Source organism: Sardina pilchardus, chromosome 9, assembly GCF_963854185.1.
Source record: "Sardina pilchardus chromosome 9, fSarPil1.1, whole genome shotgun sequence".
Classification (NCBI taxonomy): Eukaryota; Metazoa; Chordata; class Actinopteri; order Clupeiformes; family Clupeidae; genus Sardina; species Sardina pilchardus.
The window spans coordinates 24,548,538-24,565,104 of record NC_085002.1 but is presented as its reverse complement, the minus strand read 5'-3'; the positions used below and the strand labels follow the sequence as shown (position 1 = coordinate 24,565,104).

The following is a 16,567-nucleotide window of genomic DNA, read 5'->3' as shown; positions in this document are numbered from 1 at the left end:
AAAACAAAGTCCAATCCAAACACACTGTTGGCAAAAGATCCCAAAAATGGAGCATGGCGCACACATTCTCAACTCTACAAACTAGAGAAGGCATGTTTGTGTCCCGCTTCATTCTCTCTCCTCCTTTCTCTAGTTCATTGTCTCCTTGCAACATTTTAGTCACTCTTGCAACATGTCTAAAATCAGGGAATCTTTTTATAGACACCCTTTAAACTGTTTTTATCATCTCTCGCGGCTCTGTAAGTTTGGCAAACACTTAGAGACGTGGAGAAGGAAGCACATTGAAGAGGAGTTCCGCGCCATTCTCCAAAAATGCAAATTCCTCCGTCGGTTATGTGATCTTCCTCAGCGATCCCCGCCCCCAAACCTTTCTCACCATGAGCGTTTTTTTTTTTTTTTTTTCTTGCTTGCTTGCTTGCTCGTACTAGTATCTGAGGTTCAATCCATAACAGACCTGAGGAAAGGAAGAGAGTTTTATATTCAGGCCTCAAGCCAGAAAGATTGCAGCCAGGCAGATGGATGTTGAAGATAGCAAATCAGATCGCAAACGCAAACACGGCTCATTATGGTCTGTTGGGATAATGAGTTTTTTTTTTTTTTTTGTAACACAGAGCCCCCACCAGTTCCCCAGCACCCTTCTTCCTGATGACTGACAAAAAGTATAATTGCAACATCAACTCCAACAAAAGACATGCACAAAATAAACATGTAAACAAAAAGAAAAAATAAAAAAAATACTGAAGAGAAAGAAAAAAAGATGGGCTGGTATTTTTGTCCTATGGGTATGTTGTCAGATTCACTCAACTGGTGTGATTCGGTGCTGGAAGGCTGGTCCTTTGAATGCCTACGAAATACTGGGTGCGAGGCATGATTGTGATTATGCTGGAACTAATATGCTTTTCAAAATGAGCTATTATGAGCTAATGCTGCCATACTGAAAGCCTTGCCTGGTTTTGTCCCTCTGTCTTGGGTAGTTTGCAAGGTACAGCTGATATTTAGGCCATTGGTTACGGTATTAAGAAAAAATAGGCTGCATGGAAGCTGGCGTAATGTTGAGCTAATACTGATTCAAAGGCAATCTCGCAGATGAGACTGAAGCTACTCCACCACCCTCGTGAAATCATGGAGTCTTTCTATCATTCCCTTATCCCTGACTAATTCACCGGGGTTTCAGCGATAAGTGCGTTCTTTCTATTTTGGCATTAATTTGGCTTCTCAATTGTCCTCTGCCTCACGTTCATGTATAAACATGTCAGGAACTAGTTGTCATGACATCATGTCAAATTTAGATAAACAACTCTCATGTCGACGCAACATGAGACCTTTGAGAGCTACGCTGCGAATGCCATGTTTCAAAGAGAATGACGAATTTTGCATAATTTAGCCTGAAAAAATTATGGAACAGATAATGTGTTGGAGTTTTTAGCGTCCTTTTCGCGCCACAGGCTTCACAGAGCTGTAGAGTGGATTGTGTGCAGTTGTTCACATCCTCTTCCAAGCCACCTACAAAAAGAGATGTGCCCATTGTTTGCCCAGTGGAAATCATATACATTTTTGGCTTCTTTCGATATGCAAACCTTGATACTTTTGAAATGTGTCAAACTAATAGAGCATATGTTTTATAGGACTGAGTCCACTCTGCAACCCCCTATTCAACAATATTTTCAACCTATAGCTTTGCTTTTAGCAGAACTTCCGCTTTTACTCATTGAGGATGATTTTTGGGGTTTTTGGGGGGTGGGAGGGAGTGAGTGAGGGAATCTGGGCATCCACTTTTTAATGATGCTTGTGAGGCAGGACTCCTGGCCACAGATGTTGAAGTGCTTGGCCCCTCTGCTCCTCGGCTGGAGTGTTTATGGACTCTGCAGCTGTGGACAGGAGTTGATCAGGGCCATATTACCACCCCAGACGCTCCCCTCCGGCCCGGGGGCCATGCTGGAAAAGGCCAGAGGGACGAGGCAGGGGAGGGGAGGGGAGGGGAGGAACGAGGAGAGGAGAGGAGCAGAGAGGAGGGGGAGAGAGAGAGAGAGAGAGCTGGAGGGTGCTTAAAAGACTTTTTAAAAAGCCAAAGAAAGGCGAGGGCTGGACTGAGGCGGAGCCTGAAGCTCTGGGGTCTAGATGGGGGTCGAACGGAGGGACTGTGGGGAGGGAGGGGTGGAGGTGGAGGGGGGGGGGTGGAATAGCGGGTCCTCTGGTGATGGAAATCCCATCTGCGCTGAAAGCAGAATGTGGGGTCGGGGAAGAGTAGACTGTTGCATGCTGGGAGAGGGCAGTTCTGTGACTGACGTGAACGCTAGCCAACCTGCCAAGCTCCCTGGCCAGGAACGGGCTGAGGGGCTGTGATCCGTGTGAGTCATGTTATTGGAGTCAAAATACTTATCACCAGACATCAAACGGGGCTTCTTGGGTTTGTTCTGGTCTTTATAAAGTGTATACATGAGTGCGCCTAGGCTGTTCTGAAATATTTCACATCACTGTCTAATTAAAATAATATTTCTGAAGGCAAAGTCAGTTTAGTTATATAGCATGATAAACACATAGCAGACATTTTTGTTATTTACATTTTATTTTTTTTTACTTAGTTATTTCAGAGAAATCTTTTTTTTTGTATAGAAAACGTAACGTGTCTTGATTGATCGCTGAAGGCAGGTTTGCATTTGCTAACAGGAATATGCAACGGTGTTCTCACTGTAAACGATCAAGTCCACAGACTACCTAGAACAAATTTGTTTTTTTTTCTTTTGACACCTTACAAAAGTACATGTCTGGCCTAGAACACCAAACTCTTTTTTTTTTTTTCGTTTGCACCCCCATTCTTTCTCTCATGACGAAAGGTTTGGCTCCAAAGGAGAACAGCGCTTCAGGGAAAAAAAAAAAAAAAATCTCTTTGGACCCATCTGCTTCGCACCTGCCTTATCCCTACCGGGAAGCCGCCGCATGCAAAGTCAATATCTACTTTAAAAAAAAATCGCTGGGGGGGCCCTGGAGGAAAACGCATTCCTGTCTTAATGCACTCTCAATAGGGCATAATTAAGCTCTAATTGCTTGATTAGAGTGAAGGCAAGTGTTGAGTGCTTTATCAATATCCCCCACAACCTTCAAATGGAATTACAGTGAGATTGGCATTATGAGACGGCTTAATCGGGATGTAGCGCATTGTCTTAGAACAGGGCGAACTGTTCGAGAATTGACCCCAACGCCCGTGGGGATTTTGTTTGGTGGAAGGTGCTGATTACAGAGCTGTGTTAGTTTTTTTTTTTTTCTTCTTTCATTCTTTCCGTCTTTCAATCTCTCTTGTTCTTTTATCGCGCCAGAGACATGTGTAAACAAGACTCATGCAAATTCTAATTCGAGAGCTTTTGTTTGCAGAGGGATGTAGGATGGAGTGTAAACCATGAGCGATGCTCAACTCTGTGGACTCACTCGGGCTTCAGATCTGCTCTCTCTGCTGCGCCTAAGTGCTGCATTTCCAGCCGCTGGTATAAACGTACGCAAAAGTGTGCGCACACACACACACACACACACACACACACACACACACTTATACAAATACAAATAAACACACACGATTTGTGCAGAGATCTGTGTGCACATATTAAACACTTACGCAGACACACACATGAGCGCACGGCACGCACAGAATCATTTTTTTTTTTTTTTTGTATTATTTCTTGGTGTGTTAAATTCGCAAGCAGAACCAAGCAAACAGCTGTGTCACTCTCAATTCCTGTGAAGACTGCCGGGCACCATATGTTTCCAGTTGCATTACTTGTCTGCCATAACCTATTCCGTCCTAATGGAGATCCCTGTTTCCTGAATGAAACTGAACATCCCAATCACCGGATCTGGCCAGGATGGCAAAAGATGGGGGAGAGGGGTGGGGGGGAGGGGGTGGCCTCCCTTAGCAGCTCTGTACTGGCCCCGGTAGTCTGCGGCGTCTCCGTAATCCGGCCCACAGAGGCACAGGCAGAGATGGTGGCCATCGGAGTGGAGCGCAAGATCACTGGCTAGAACTTTATCATCTGTGGACCTCCAGCGTCCATTGTGGCAGAACAAGTGTAGTCACTCAACCATTTTAGAGCACAATGAGTCTCGTCCATTGAAACCAGCGGAGCTTTTTAAACAAGACCTTACTTAGGAGGTATATCAACAGGGCTTACGTGTTACCAATGTTCAATTGCAGTTAAATAGTCACGACTATTAGGCAAATGGTTGAGGCTGTTCAAATACTCTCGTCTAAGCGAAACAAAAGGGTGTGAGCGAGGGTTAGTGAGAAGAAGATTACTAGTAATCTAGCCGAGCCGTATGTGAGGGATACTATCTGAGGAATGGAAGATGGATGTAGCAGAAGAGGAAGAAAAGGAAGAGAGACTCTCTCTCTTTTTTCCATCATGCCCACCCCACCATCAGCACCACCCCCTCCTCCTCTCCTCCCCCGCAGGGCATGGAGGTGACTTTGGGAAGTGATCTATAGACCACTGCGGCAGTCTGGAGTGCCGTCACGGCGCGTTACCGGGCGAATTACAGCTGCGCATCCTCGTGAAAACCAACAAAGGGGGGGCTCGCCGCCCTCCGTATGTACATATTCAACTTCCCATGTTCAAGGGTATTTCTTGCGTGAGAGGGTGGTCGGCCGAGGGAGTCCGGCGTTTGGAAAAAAATCAATCTTTATTAAAAGAGAGAGGGGCCGCGGGCAGAGACGGGGGAAAAGAATTGATTTAATGAATGCGGACTCATGTCCTGCGGCCCGTTGTAATCCGTTGAGAATCATTGAGCACGAGCTCGGGGGAGACAAAAAGACGATCGGAGAAGGTTCCTCGAGTGGCCTGTAATGATAGTCTCCATAAAATCCCCTAATTCCTTGTTTAATTAAACTCCGGCGCTGGCCTTGAGACAGAGCCAGTTTGGTTGGTCGTTTTCACTACTAATACGTTTTTGTCCTTTTGGGAAGGGATGGCGTTTTGCTCTTTTCTTTTCTTCCGCTTTTTTTTGTCTGTCTTCGACATGATGGAAACAAACCTTCACTTGAATGCCGCTGACACAAATGGGCAAACAATGGGCACAAACACTTACACACATGCACTTTGCTCAGTAGGACACACACACACACACACACAGACGCACAGACATACGTACATGCACACACATCGTACAACCAGCTCTCATACACATACAACCAGCTCTCCCTCTGTATGATACAATATAATATCTTTAAACATCTTTTGCTCATACATTCACACTTCTCTCATATTGCACACACACACACAAACACACAAACACACATACATACATACACTCTTCTTTTTTGGGGGTAGAAGCACAAACACACACACACACACACACACTTCTGTTTTTGTGTGGAAGCACACACACAGACACATACATACACACACACACACACACACACACACTCTCTCTCATGCAAGCCCTCCTCGAGCTGGCTTGGTTGCGTGTTTGGCAGCCGTCCAGATAGGCTCTGAGTGCCCGGCTGGCCTAACCGAGCTGGCAGTGGGGGCCGAGCAGGAGACAGGACGGAGAAGGACAGAGTCCAGCTAAAGAGATCCAGAGAACCTCAGCTGCCACGGCTGAGAGAGGGATGGAGCAGGCAGAGAGAGAGAGAGAGAGATGCAGAGAAAGAGTGAGAGATGCAGAGAAAGAAAGAGAGGGAGAGAGAGATAAAGAGGAAGAGGGAGAGAGAGCGAAAGAGAGAGAGAGATGCGGAGAAAGAAAGAGAGAGGGAGAGAGAGATACAGAGGAAGAGGGAGAGAGAGCGAAAGAGAGAGAGATGCAGAGAAAGAGTGAGCGATTCAGAGAAAGAAAGAGAGGGAGAGAGAGATACAGAGGAAGAGGGAGAGAGAGCGAAAGAGAGAGATGCGGAGAAAGAAAGAGAGTAAGTGAGAGAGAGATACAGAGAAAGAGAGGGACAAAGAGAGTGAGAGAGCAAAAAGAAGGTGGAGAGATGAATAGAAGCTGAAACAGAAAGGGAGAGAGCGAAAGAGATAGTTGATGAGAAGAGAGGGCGAAAAAGAGCACGAGCGCATCATGGAGCTTTGCCTTCCCTGAAACACCTCTGCCCGAACGGGGGAAGGTTATGAGGGGGACTTGTTTTGTTGCTGTTGTTGTTGCCAGTCTGCTGGTGTTGTTTTTTTTTTTACAGATGTCATTCTCTGTCTCTTATTTGTCTCTCCGAGCTCTGTTGCCTTTCTCTCGGCGTTTCGCACTGGCAGATGATGCAACGGCACACGGCCTAGAGCAACACTAGCAAGCCTCAAACCCAAATGTCACCATTTTTGTCATCTCAATGAGCACATGTGTAGGACTGATCTCTCTTCTGCGGCAGGATTTGTGCGTGTGTGTGTGTGTGTGTGTGTGTGTGTGTCTTTTTTTATTTATTTATTTGTTCATTTTTTTTAAGCTGGCCACATTGTGTGAAAGGCACCACAGAGGAGGTGCACAAATAAATTATGATGCAATTTTATCATGGTATCAAATCAATTATCATGGTAATGCATTGTGGTGTGTGCGGAATCCCTGGTTTGGGATGCGCCTCTTGGCCCCGAATCCAGCTCTCTGAGTCTGGCTCTGAGCAGCCAATATATATTCCCCTGGCTAAGATGCAAACGGAGCACAGCAACTGTCAACCGTGGTGCCTCTTTTTTTTTTTAGCCTGTGTGCCTTCCTGGCTGAATGACGAATGTAAAATATGTTGTAATTTATTTCTCTACAGTAGCGGGCAACACAAAGGCGCCCCGGCTCGGCTCAATGGCGCGCTAGCGCGGGTGCCGGGGCGCCGGGTTCGTATTTTCGGCAGCGCTCCTCTCGGAGGATGGCTCCAGGCTAGCGTTGGAGAATAGAGGGCCATGCAGAGGCAAGGTGTCCGCTGAAGATTAGTCTCTACCAGCACCCACCTCCCCGCCACTCACCACCCCCACTCCACTCACACACACACACACACTCTCTCTCTCACACTCACACACACACTCACACTCACACTCACACACTCTCCAGCCTTCTCCACTCCAGCCCCAGGGCCTCGCTGCCTCCTCTGATGCTGGATGGGGCTTTTTGAAGACCACTTCCTGTTTAAATGACATCTCAACAGATTGAAATTATATTGAGATTGAGGTTTTTGTTGTTGTAGTTGTTGTTGTTGTTGTTGTAGTGGTGGTGGTTGAGGTGATGTAAGCTTAGTAATAGCCAGATATGTTGCAGAGAGAGTGGTTTGGAGATGAGCTGTTTAGTGAACACCTTCACAGAGTTTGGCCATTTATTTAAAACTCTTTCACCATGTCTTGCTATCACTCGGGGGAATCAGTTCCATCAAAAAAGAATCATGGTTTCACTACAGATGGAATATAACAAACAGTTTGTTACACAAATGTGCTGAATCGATTGCTCTAACATAGATGGATCACCCGTTTTTACCTGTGCAAAATTAGAACCGACTGTTGAAAACTAACCCAGATTAAGACTGGATGTGTACTTATCTGGGTGAAGACTTATGCATTCATGTGTTCACCTGAAGTGTGTTCAAATTCTTTGAACAGAGACGAACATTCACAGTGAACATGTTTGTCCAAACAGACATATTTGCAATATTTTTTTAAAAACATTCCATCTCAGTGGTAACTCTCTGTCCAACTCCCAACATGTTTCGCAGAGAACTACTTCCTCAAACTGTTTGACAGTGTTTTGCAAGCGATCGTGGAAAACTCAAGGCAAACAGAAAAAAAACAATTTGCAAACGTTAAAGAACGTTCGCCTATGTTTTTTGAATTTGAACGCACCTCTTGATGTCAGGTAACGTCCTTCGTTCCCCTGCTGCAGGTAACCGCACCGACGAGGGCTCGGACGTGGAGTCGGAGCCGGACCTGCCCCTGAAGAGGAAGCAGCGTCGCAGCCGGACCACCTTCACGGCCGAGCAGCTGGAGGAGCTGGAGAAGGCCTTCGAGCGCACGCACTACCCCGACATCTACACCCGGGAGGAGCTGGCCCAGAGGACCAAGCTCACAGAGGCGCGCGTGCAGGTCAGACTGACGCCTTCACACACACACACACACATACACACACACATATATATATATGCACAATCAAACGCACACACGCACACACGCACACACGCACACACGCCTACACGCCTACACACACACACACACACACACACACACACACAGAGAGAGAAATACACTTTCAAACATGCAAACATAAAAATATGAACAAATGTGTGTGCTCATACTGATAAAACAGTCACACAGAAGACAGACGCACAAAAAGTAACCCCAGAGATGATGAATTCATGCACAAACCGTCATTTAATACAACATGAATATGCACATAAAAAGTGCATTAAAAATACATGACATCAGCAGCTGAACTCAGTCATATGCTATATAGCGTATAGGTCAGACATACAATGCTTCTTATATACCGGTACATAAATCTGCAACCATATGGAAACGGACACATATGTTGAACATACAAACACACGTGTACACACATACATGCACACACACACACACACACACACACACACACACACACACATGCACACACAAAAGCAGGTGTGTACTGACGGCCAAGCCACAAGCTTTGGCCACATCCGCGGAGGACCGTTACCTCCACACTGCTCTGTGGTAGTCCCACGAAGCATCAGTGATGTGTGCGCTCCTCCCGTGATAGATGGCCCCTGTGGAACAATCGCTCCGGCCAGGTTTACGCAGCTGCGAGCTGAGCCATGAATCATCTGGAATTGCCTGACTACATCACACCTTCCCCATTTGCTATCTGTTTGGGGGCCTGGAAGGCCTTGCCCTCTTTTCACGGGCCCTGGGACGCGAAGGAAATCAGGTCCGACGTGGAGGTTTTTCGAGTTCATTTTCGATGGAGCTCAATCAAATCAGTGGCACGCTCTCTCTCTCTCTCTCTCTCTCTCTCTCTCTCTCTCTCTCTCTCTCTCTCTCTCTCTACGTTGAGGCCTCGGTTGAATGGCCCACGAACAAATTTGCAGCCTTATTAGGTTATTGAATGGAGATGCGGAGAGAGTAGAGGGAGGGAGGAAGGGAGGAGAGGGAGGGAGGAAGGGAGGAGAGGGTGGGAGAGGGTGAAGAGTTCCCCTGGCAGGTGTCCATGTACTGCCCGGAGGGGAAGTGAGCTAAGGGGGCAGATGGTAGACCATGAGTAAGGGTGAGCGTAAAGGTTAGCCTCGCTTAGACAACAGAGGGGATGAAGTGGGACCTCAGAGGGAGCTCAGAGCTTCAGAGAACACGAAGAACAGGTTGTACCTCAGGGAGTGAACTTCAGAGGTGGTACCTCCCAGGAACAGAAAAAAACAAGGCGGAACCACAGAGAATGTAAAGATGAGGTGGTTCTCAACCTCACAATAAAGTTCCTCAGAGGGTCTCAAAAGCACCTTGGAGAACAAACGGCCACAAGTGCAGTCAGACCTTGGAGAATAATTGCCACTTATCAGGGTTAAGGTTAACATTACTGGGATCTCTCATGAAAGACTGTCTAAAGTTTCACAAAATAAAACATCTTATTTTTAAAATAAAACAATGACGATATTTGTCTCGGCTGAATGTGAAGCTGATGGATGAGTCACCACTAGTTTTGCTCGTGTACTTTTCACTTATTAGTTCCACTCTGAGTAATATAACTGCATCCAGAGAGCTTAAGACTAATATATAAGTCATACTTTTATGGGCCATGTAGCCTATTCATAGGCCCTGTGTAGAAATACTTGTATGCAGAGTAGTTTGCTTGGCATCTATAATCCAATATGCTTCCAGTGGAAGGGAATACCGTTTTGATGGATGATGTTTATTTTTCCTGAATGGATCTTAAAGAAGGTCCAGCTGGGCCAGAACAGAAGCACTCAGTTGGGCCTAACATAATTGTGGGAATGAGAACAGTGCCAGCTGAATTTGCATAAATGCATTTGGATATGACCGTGTAATTTTAAATTGGACAGAGATAATTGCCATGTCCTTCCTTCTTTTCCTCCAAGTCTTTTACTGGCCTCTACTTCTCTGACATCTTTACTACCTATCAGAGACATTAGATGGACTTTTTATCCGTGCATCCAGTGGAGATTTTTTTTGTTGTTTTTTTTTTGTACCTGGACTTCTCTGTGATGTTAATGTCTGTGCAGATGTTGGCATGTATTACGGAAGAAGGGAGGCTTTTCTGTCAGCCTGGCAGTTTTTATGCAACACCCAGCGCAAATAGAGTAGACTTATAGCAACAGCTGTGCCAAAGAATGAGAGAGAGAGAGAGAGAGGGAGGAAAATGGAGAAAGAATGGAGGTGAAGAAGATGGAGTGAGCGAAGGAGAGCAGGGGTTCTGTGTGTGTATGTGTGGGGGGGGGGGGGTTGATGGAGGATTTGGTGGTGGTGGTGGGGGTCCGATGCATTCCTGATGGATTTCTCATTTGGGCCCTGGGTCAGGATCTCTTCCCAGGCCTTTAAAGGCGTCCGCTGCCGCCGCCGCCGCTTGTAAACCCTTCCACATATCAGAGAGGAGCCCCAAGAGTCCCCCGGGACCCCACGGCTCGACAACAACATTAATCAATCAAGCCCTCGTAAAAAAAGAGAGGGGAGGTAGCTGGGAGGCCATTCTCATTTTACTTCACTCTTCTGCCCGACTCCCCTCCTTTTCTCTCTCTCTCTCTCTCTGCTTCTCCCTTTCTCTATCCTCCTCCTTCCTCTAGTACTACTACTATTTCTTCTTCTTCTTCTTCTACTACTTCTACTTCTACTTCTACTTCTCATTCTTCTTGTTCCTCTTCTACTTCTTCTTCTTCTTCTTCTTCTTCTTCTTCTCCCCCCTTCACCTTCCACCTTCCACCTTCTCCTTTATAGTCTATCTCTCTTGTCCCCCCAAACACACACACACACACACTTGGTTCTGTCCTTCTCTGGACCCTTGTCCTGTCCAGCACGCATGCAGAGCAAGGAGGGGCTAACCGATTCCACATATGTCTCTGTCCGTCTCGCAAAACCTCAAGAAAGAAGACATATGTGTCTAAACGGTTGGCCCGGCCTGCTCTGGGGAGGATGCTGAGAGATTTATCTTATGCTTGTTTGTTTGCAATATATTACGGAGCGGAGTGTATCAGAGGGCTGCTCGCAGACAGACGGGGACATGGCTAGACAAAGGGAACATTGACTTCAAATTTATTTGACAGATGCGTTGAGAGGAAGGGATCACGGGAGAGGAGCTCCACATGTGGCCGTGTCTGGATTTATTTAGTGAGATGTGTCATTTGTTGAGTCGTACCAGAGGAAACTCCTGTCTGCGGCGATGGAAGTAGTAGTGGATAGTCGTCGGGATCTACGATGGCAAGAGCTGGTTTCTATTTTAGTGCTTTTCGCTCTAAGTTCCCCCTAGTGCAGTGCTAACAGGATAATTAGCAGTAACAATGGTTGTGATTGGTTTAAGTGGGGAAGTACAGAGTGTCCAATTGACCAGTGAAAGGCCATGTGTTTAGCTCGAACAACCGACCGTTTGTGTCTTGTCAACGCAAAACACTTTCCACACGCATGCACAATCATTCGCTGGGGTCAGTTGACCGTTTCCCGGCCGTGCTTTGCGGAACGTTCTGCAGAGCTCCGCTCCTCAGATTTGCCGTGTGTTCGCGGTAGTCATGCAAATGAGAGAGGGTTTAGCGTGGCGAGGTGGCAATGTGAGGGAGGCAAAGGAACAAGGCGAGGAACACGTCACTCCCCCTCTGTTTTTAGGCAGGGCAGCTAAAGGATGTCATGTGAGCAGCGCCGAGGTATTTGAGTCATGGATATAATTTGTTAATGCAATTTTCCTTATAATCTAATTCCGAAACGCTTTGAAAATCTCCAAAGGTCAACTCAAACTTAATTTTCCTAAAAGGTCACTCTAAGAAAGTGACTCTGGTTAACCAAAGTAAATAATGGCCATGGGTCTTCAATGTTGTCCAGGACAGTGCCCGTAGGGAGCTGGATAGGATGGGATGAGGGGAGGTGGGGGTGATAGTGAGACTGTGAAGACTATTGTGTGTGTTTCTCTCTCTATCCCTCTCTCGCTCATTTTCTCTCCATCTGCCCTTTTTATCTCCCTAACAGTCATGGTCACTTTTATCACATTTTTTTTCCCGCTTCCCCCCCCCCGCAACTTTTGTTGTGGATCCTCACGATCTGTTGATGTTGTCATGCGGCGTACAAAATGCTGTTGACCACAGGCCAATCACGCCTGCCCCAGTAAGTCCCAAAATAGAACTGAGTATACTAGCGGCAGGATACGCTGGTATCCTTGTTCTGTAGCATCCTTTCCTCCGGCATACTAAGTGGTGACACTAACTGCTACACTGCCATGCCCAGTTTGGTAACAGGTGGTGCGGTTTACCATCTGTCAGTAATACCCATGTTTAATTATAACCCATCAACGGCCCACAAGATGCCTTCCTGGATATGATCGCTATAAAGAAACATCCGAATGTTTTAATAGGATCTGGTCTAAAATGTGTGAGCTTCCTGTTGGAATTCACCTGCCTCTGGTACATCATGAGATCCCACAGGAAGTGAAATGACCGTGCGGTAAAGGACAGGCCCACTTCTCTCTCTGTCCCTATCAGTGCGCTTGCAGTAAGGCGGGGATCACATTAGCCAGCGGCAGCGGCAAGCATAACACAACGCTCAGACCATAATAATAAATCTAAACATTCTATTGTTGCTACGTCCTTAGACGAATCTGATCGGTTAAAATACCTAAACATTCTAAATGTGATTGTGATGAGCCGAGCGTTGCGCTTCAAAGTTGAACCAAGTTCAACTCCCAGTTTGCTCAACGCTAGCGTTACGCCAGCGTTGTCACCGTTCCGCTGCCGAACCATAGAGAACAATAGGAAACCTGCCGCTTGCCGCTGGCTAGTGTGATCCCCGCCTAAGAGCGCGTGCTGGTTGAGGTCCGCTGGTGGATAGACGAGAGGATGAGCAATCTGCCTTGAGTTGGACCTTTGGCCCTCAGCAGAGAGCAGAACAGAACAGCTGCGCAGAGAGAGAGAGAGAGGGGGGGGGAGGAGAGAGAGAGAGAGAGAGGGAGAGATAGAGGGGGGGTAGAGGGGGAGAGAGAGAGAGGCCAGAGGGGTGAATGGGAGACCAGAAGAGGAAGCACACCCACTCACACTGCACACAACACACACCAGTCTCACTAACCATTAGCACACACCCACTCACACTGCGCACAACACAACACAACACACACCAGTCTCACTAACCATTAACACACATACACACATACACACTGCACAACACACACATCAGTCTCACTAACCATCTGCATGCACACAGACACAGACACAGACACAGGTCATACTCAGTCATGTGCTCATTCAGAAGCATGTCGTATGCAAACACACACTCTCCTACATATCCCATGGAAGCATCCTCTCTGAAGTGGACTTGTGTAGCTTCCCGTGGGAGACACTGAGATCACAAACTATTTGCTCTCTGCAGCTGCCTCAGTTAGAGCTGCCATTGTTTGAGTTGTGCAATGTGGTTGTGTGTGTGTGGTTGTGTGTGGTTGTGTGTGTGTGTGTGTTTGTGTGTGTGTGTGTGTGTGTGGTTATTTGTGTGTGTGTTTGGTTGTTTTTATGGCTCATGCTTGTGCTCATGTGGTTGCATTCTGACCATCTCGGCCGCGGTGGTGATTTGTAGTCATTCGGTCCTTGGTGGTGTGGTTAGCTATGTTGTCCTCTCCGTGGACCTCTCCGTGTGCTTTCTGGCTGTGGTCTGACCAACTGTAGACTGCACCTAGACGAGAGTCCCACGCCACGTCCGATGGCTTACTGAGTCTTTATGAGAGAGCCTTAATGCAGAGCTGTGATAATGGGCTCTCACCTTTCACCCCCATGTGCAGCATCACGCCCATCCAGACCACTGGTGGTGTTTGTTCATATCGGGACTGTTGTTTTGAGTGCAGATGTATTGGGTGACTGTTGACGTTTTGGGTCAGTGACCGTAATGTTCAGTGTTTTAGCATCTCCAGTGTACCCCCCTACACACACACACCACACACACACACACACACACACACACACACACACACACACACACACACACACACACAGAGCGTGACCTCTCAGTTCTGTTGGACCCTTTAGTCCATCCGTCTTTATTAGGCGCGGCTGTCCCTGCACAACACAGCTACTAGCAGGCCTCCGTTGCGAAGACACTTAACACATAGAAAGCACACACACACACACACACACACACACACACGCACATATCAACACTCACTCACACGCATACACACCCAAATGTACACACGCAGAGAGAAACGCACACGCATACGCACGCACACACACACACACACGCACACACGCACGCACACACGCACACACACACACACACACACACACTCCTACTCCTCATCACCCTTCTCTGCGGGGGTTTGTTTTTATCACCCCGGCTGACTAACTGAGGGATCTGAGTCATATCTCACTGGAAAGGAGAGGAGACCTCACTGGTTGGCCTGCTGTGGGACTGTGGAGTGTGGGAGAACAGCCACAGGACCCCCCCTCTCTTTCTCTCTCTCTCTCCCTCCTCTCCTTCTATCTCTTCTACCTTGGCTACCCAGTCCATCACAGGGTGAGGAGGTAGAGAGATGGAGAGAGAGAGAAACAGAGAGAGAGAGAGAAAGAGAGAGAGGGTGACTGGGACATTAATGCTCCTTGACACTCACCCAACAGGAGCCAGGCATGCGAGTTATTCACCCCGCTGCTAAGTGTGTGAGAGTGCGGTCTGTCTACATGCCTCTGAAGTGCTGGCCAGGTGGCAGGGCAGCGGAGAGCAGACAACAAAGAGGTAGAACAAGAGAGAGAGAGAGAGAGAGAGAGGGAGAGAGGGAGAGAGAGGGAGAGAGAGGGAGAGAGAGAGTGTAGAGTCAGTGAGAATGAGAGAGAGAGCAAACATGAGAAGGGAGAGAAAGAGGGAAAAGAGAGTTAGAATAGGGAGACGGTGCCGTGAGTATAAATCAGTGATCCCAGAAGAGCTCGTGTCCATTCCCCTGGACTGGAGCTGAAGTTTACTAGACGCTGCACCTCTGTGAAGTCCCCACACAGCCACATCTTTGGTGCCCTCTTTCTCTCTCTCCCTCTCTCTTTCTCTCTCTCTCACTCTTTTTCTCTCTCTCCCTGTCTTTCTCTCTGACTCCCTCTCTCTCTCCCTCCCTCTCTCTCTCGCTCTCTCTCTCTCAGACTCTCTCTCACACACACACACACACACACACTCACAGACACACACACATAGATCCCCTTTCATCAGCAGTAAACATTTTGCATGTCGCTATTATACTTAGTGAAATCTAATAAGGTATAAGCATCGCCTTTTATGAAGCGTAAAAATCAATTTGGCAAGAAGTTTTCTCTCCCGCTCTCGATCCGGGAGTTTGGCTGCTAGCATCCTCGTGCCACTCGAGTGCAGAGAAGAGAAACATGGATACTGCGCCCCCATGGCATCCATTATTTATTAAAGATTAGAAGTGCATGCATTATGATAAATATACAGATCTGCTGAAATACGATGAATGGAAGTCTAAGCCATTTCTTTGTTGTATCTTAATGAATGTGATCATTGGTGGCATCATTTTTTGTTATCATAGAGAGTAGAAGGTAATCACTATACTGTGCTGTGTGGGGATAGATTTCCAACAGGGAGTGGGAGGAGGAGGCAGAATTCCCACAATTCCCTCCTTCTGTCCGACAAGCCGGGGTTCTGGGAGCCCGTCTTTATGCCGTATAAAGGAATAAATGGGATTTATACAGATTGAGGCGGAAAGAAATTGTTGCAAATGTATCCCTGTGAATTTTCTAACAGTTTCTTATTATTCCATTTGAAATGAGTGCCTTTTTAGGGCCTGTGTACATCTGATACTTATCAAGCTAATCCTGCTCCCCACACTCATGCTCACACTCCTAGCTACTTTAATTAGCATAGTGCCAGACTGGCAGGGAAGAAAGAGATGGAGAGAGAGCGAGAGAGAGAGAGAGAGAGAGGGAGAGTGAGAGAGCAAGAGCAAGACAGAGAGAGAGAGAGATAAAGAGCTAGAGGGTGGGTGGTAGGGTTGTCTGGAGATTAGCTCCATGTTCTTAAAGGCAGTTCAATCCAAAATCCGAAAGCTGTCTGCAAGAAATGATGGTTGTAAAGTGTTTTCGTATTGAAAGTAACAATGTGACTGACCAGATATATGTCACAATATATGATGGCTTTTCAGGTGTTGTGCCTGAAGATTGGTGTGAAAATGCAAACAAGACGTGTGATGTAATCTTACACCATCAATATTTCCTCAACAGTAGCAGGATTCGATCTTATTTTCTCTATTTTATCATAGTTGTGTTCTTTTATAGCCTGTATTGAGTTGTATTGTGTGTAGTGGTGTAGTGGTGTGGCAGGATTGGATCTGCTCTTCCGATGACTCCAGGGCCTTTATGGAGATGGTCCTCTTGAGGGACTGAGTTGAATTGTCTAGTGCCATTGAGGAAGCAGACGTGCGTATGTCTGGCCTGAGACAGCACGGCTTCCCATCCCGCAGATAGGAA

At 47.0% G+C, this 16,567-nt stretch overlaps 1 protein-coding gene across 2 annotated transcripts in view; it reads left to right on the top strand.

Annotated features, from left to right (window-relative positions):
• pax7a (paired box 7a) overlaps nt 1–16,567 on the top strand; it is a 64,930-nt gene that overhangs the window by 17,386 nt on the left and 30,977 nt on the right. For both annotated transcript variants that reach the window (XM_062545066.1, XM_062545065.1), the window contains exon 5: nt 7,828–8,027. In XM_062545066.1, coding sequence (XP_062401050.1) covers nt 7,828–8,027 — 200 coding nt within the window. The remainder of the gene's footprint in view (nt 1–7,827; nt 8,028–16,567) is intronic.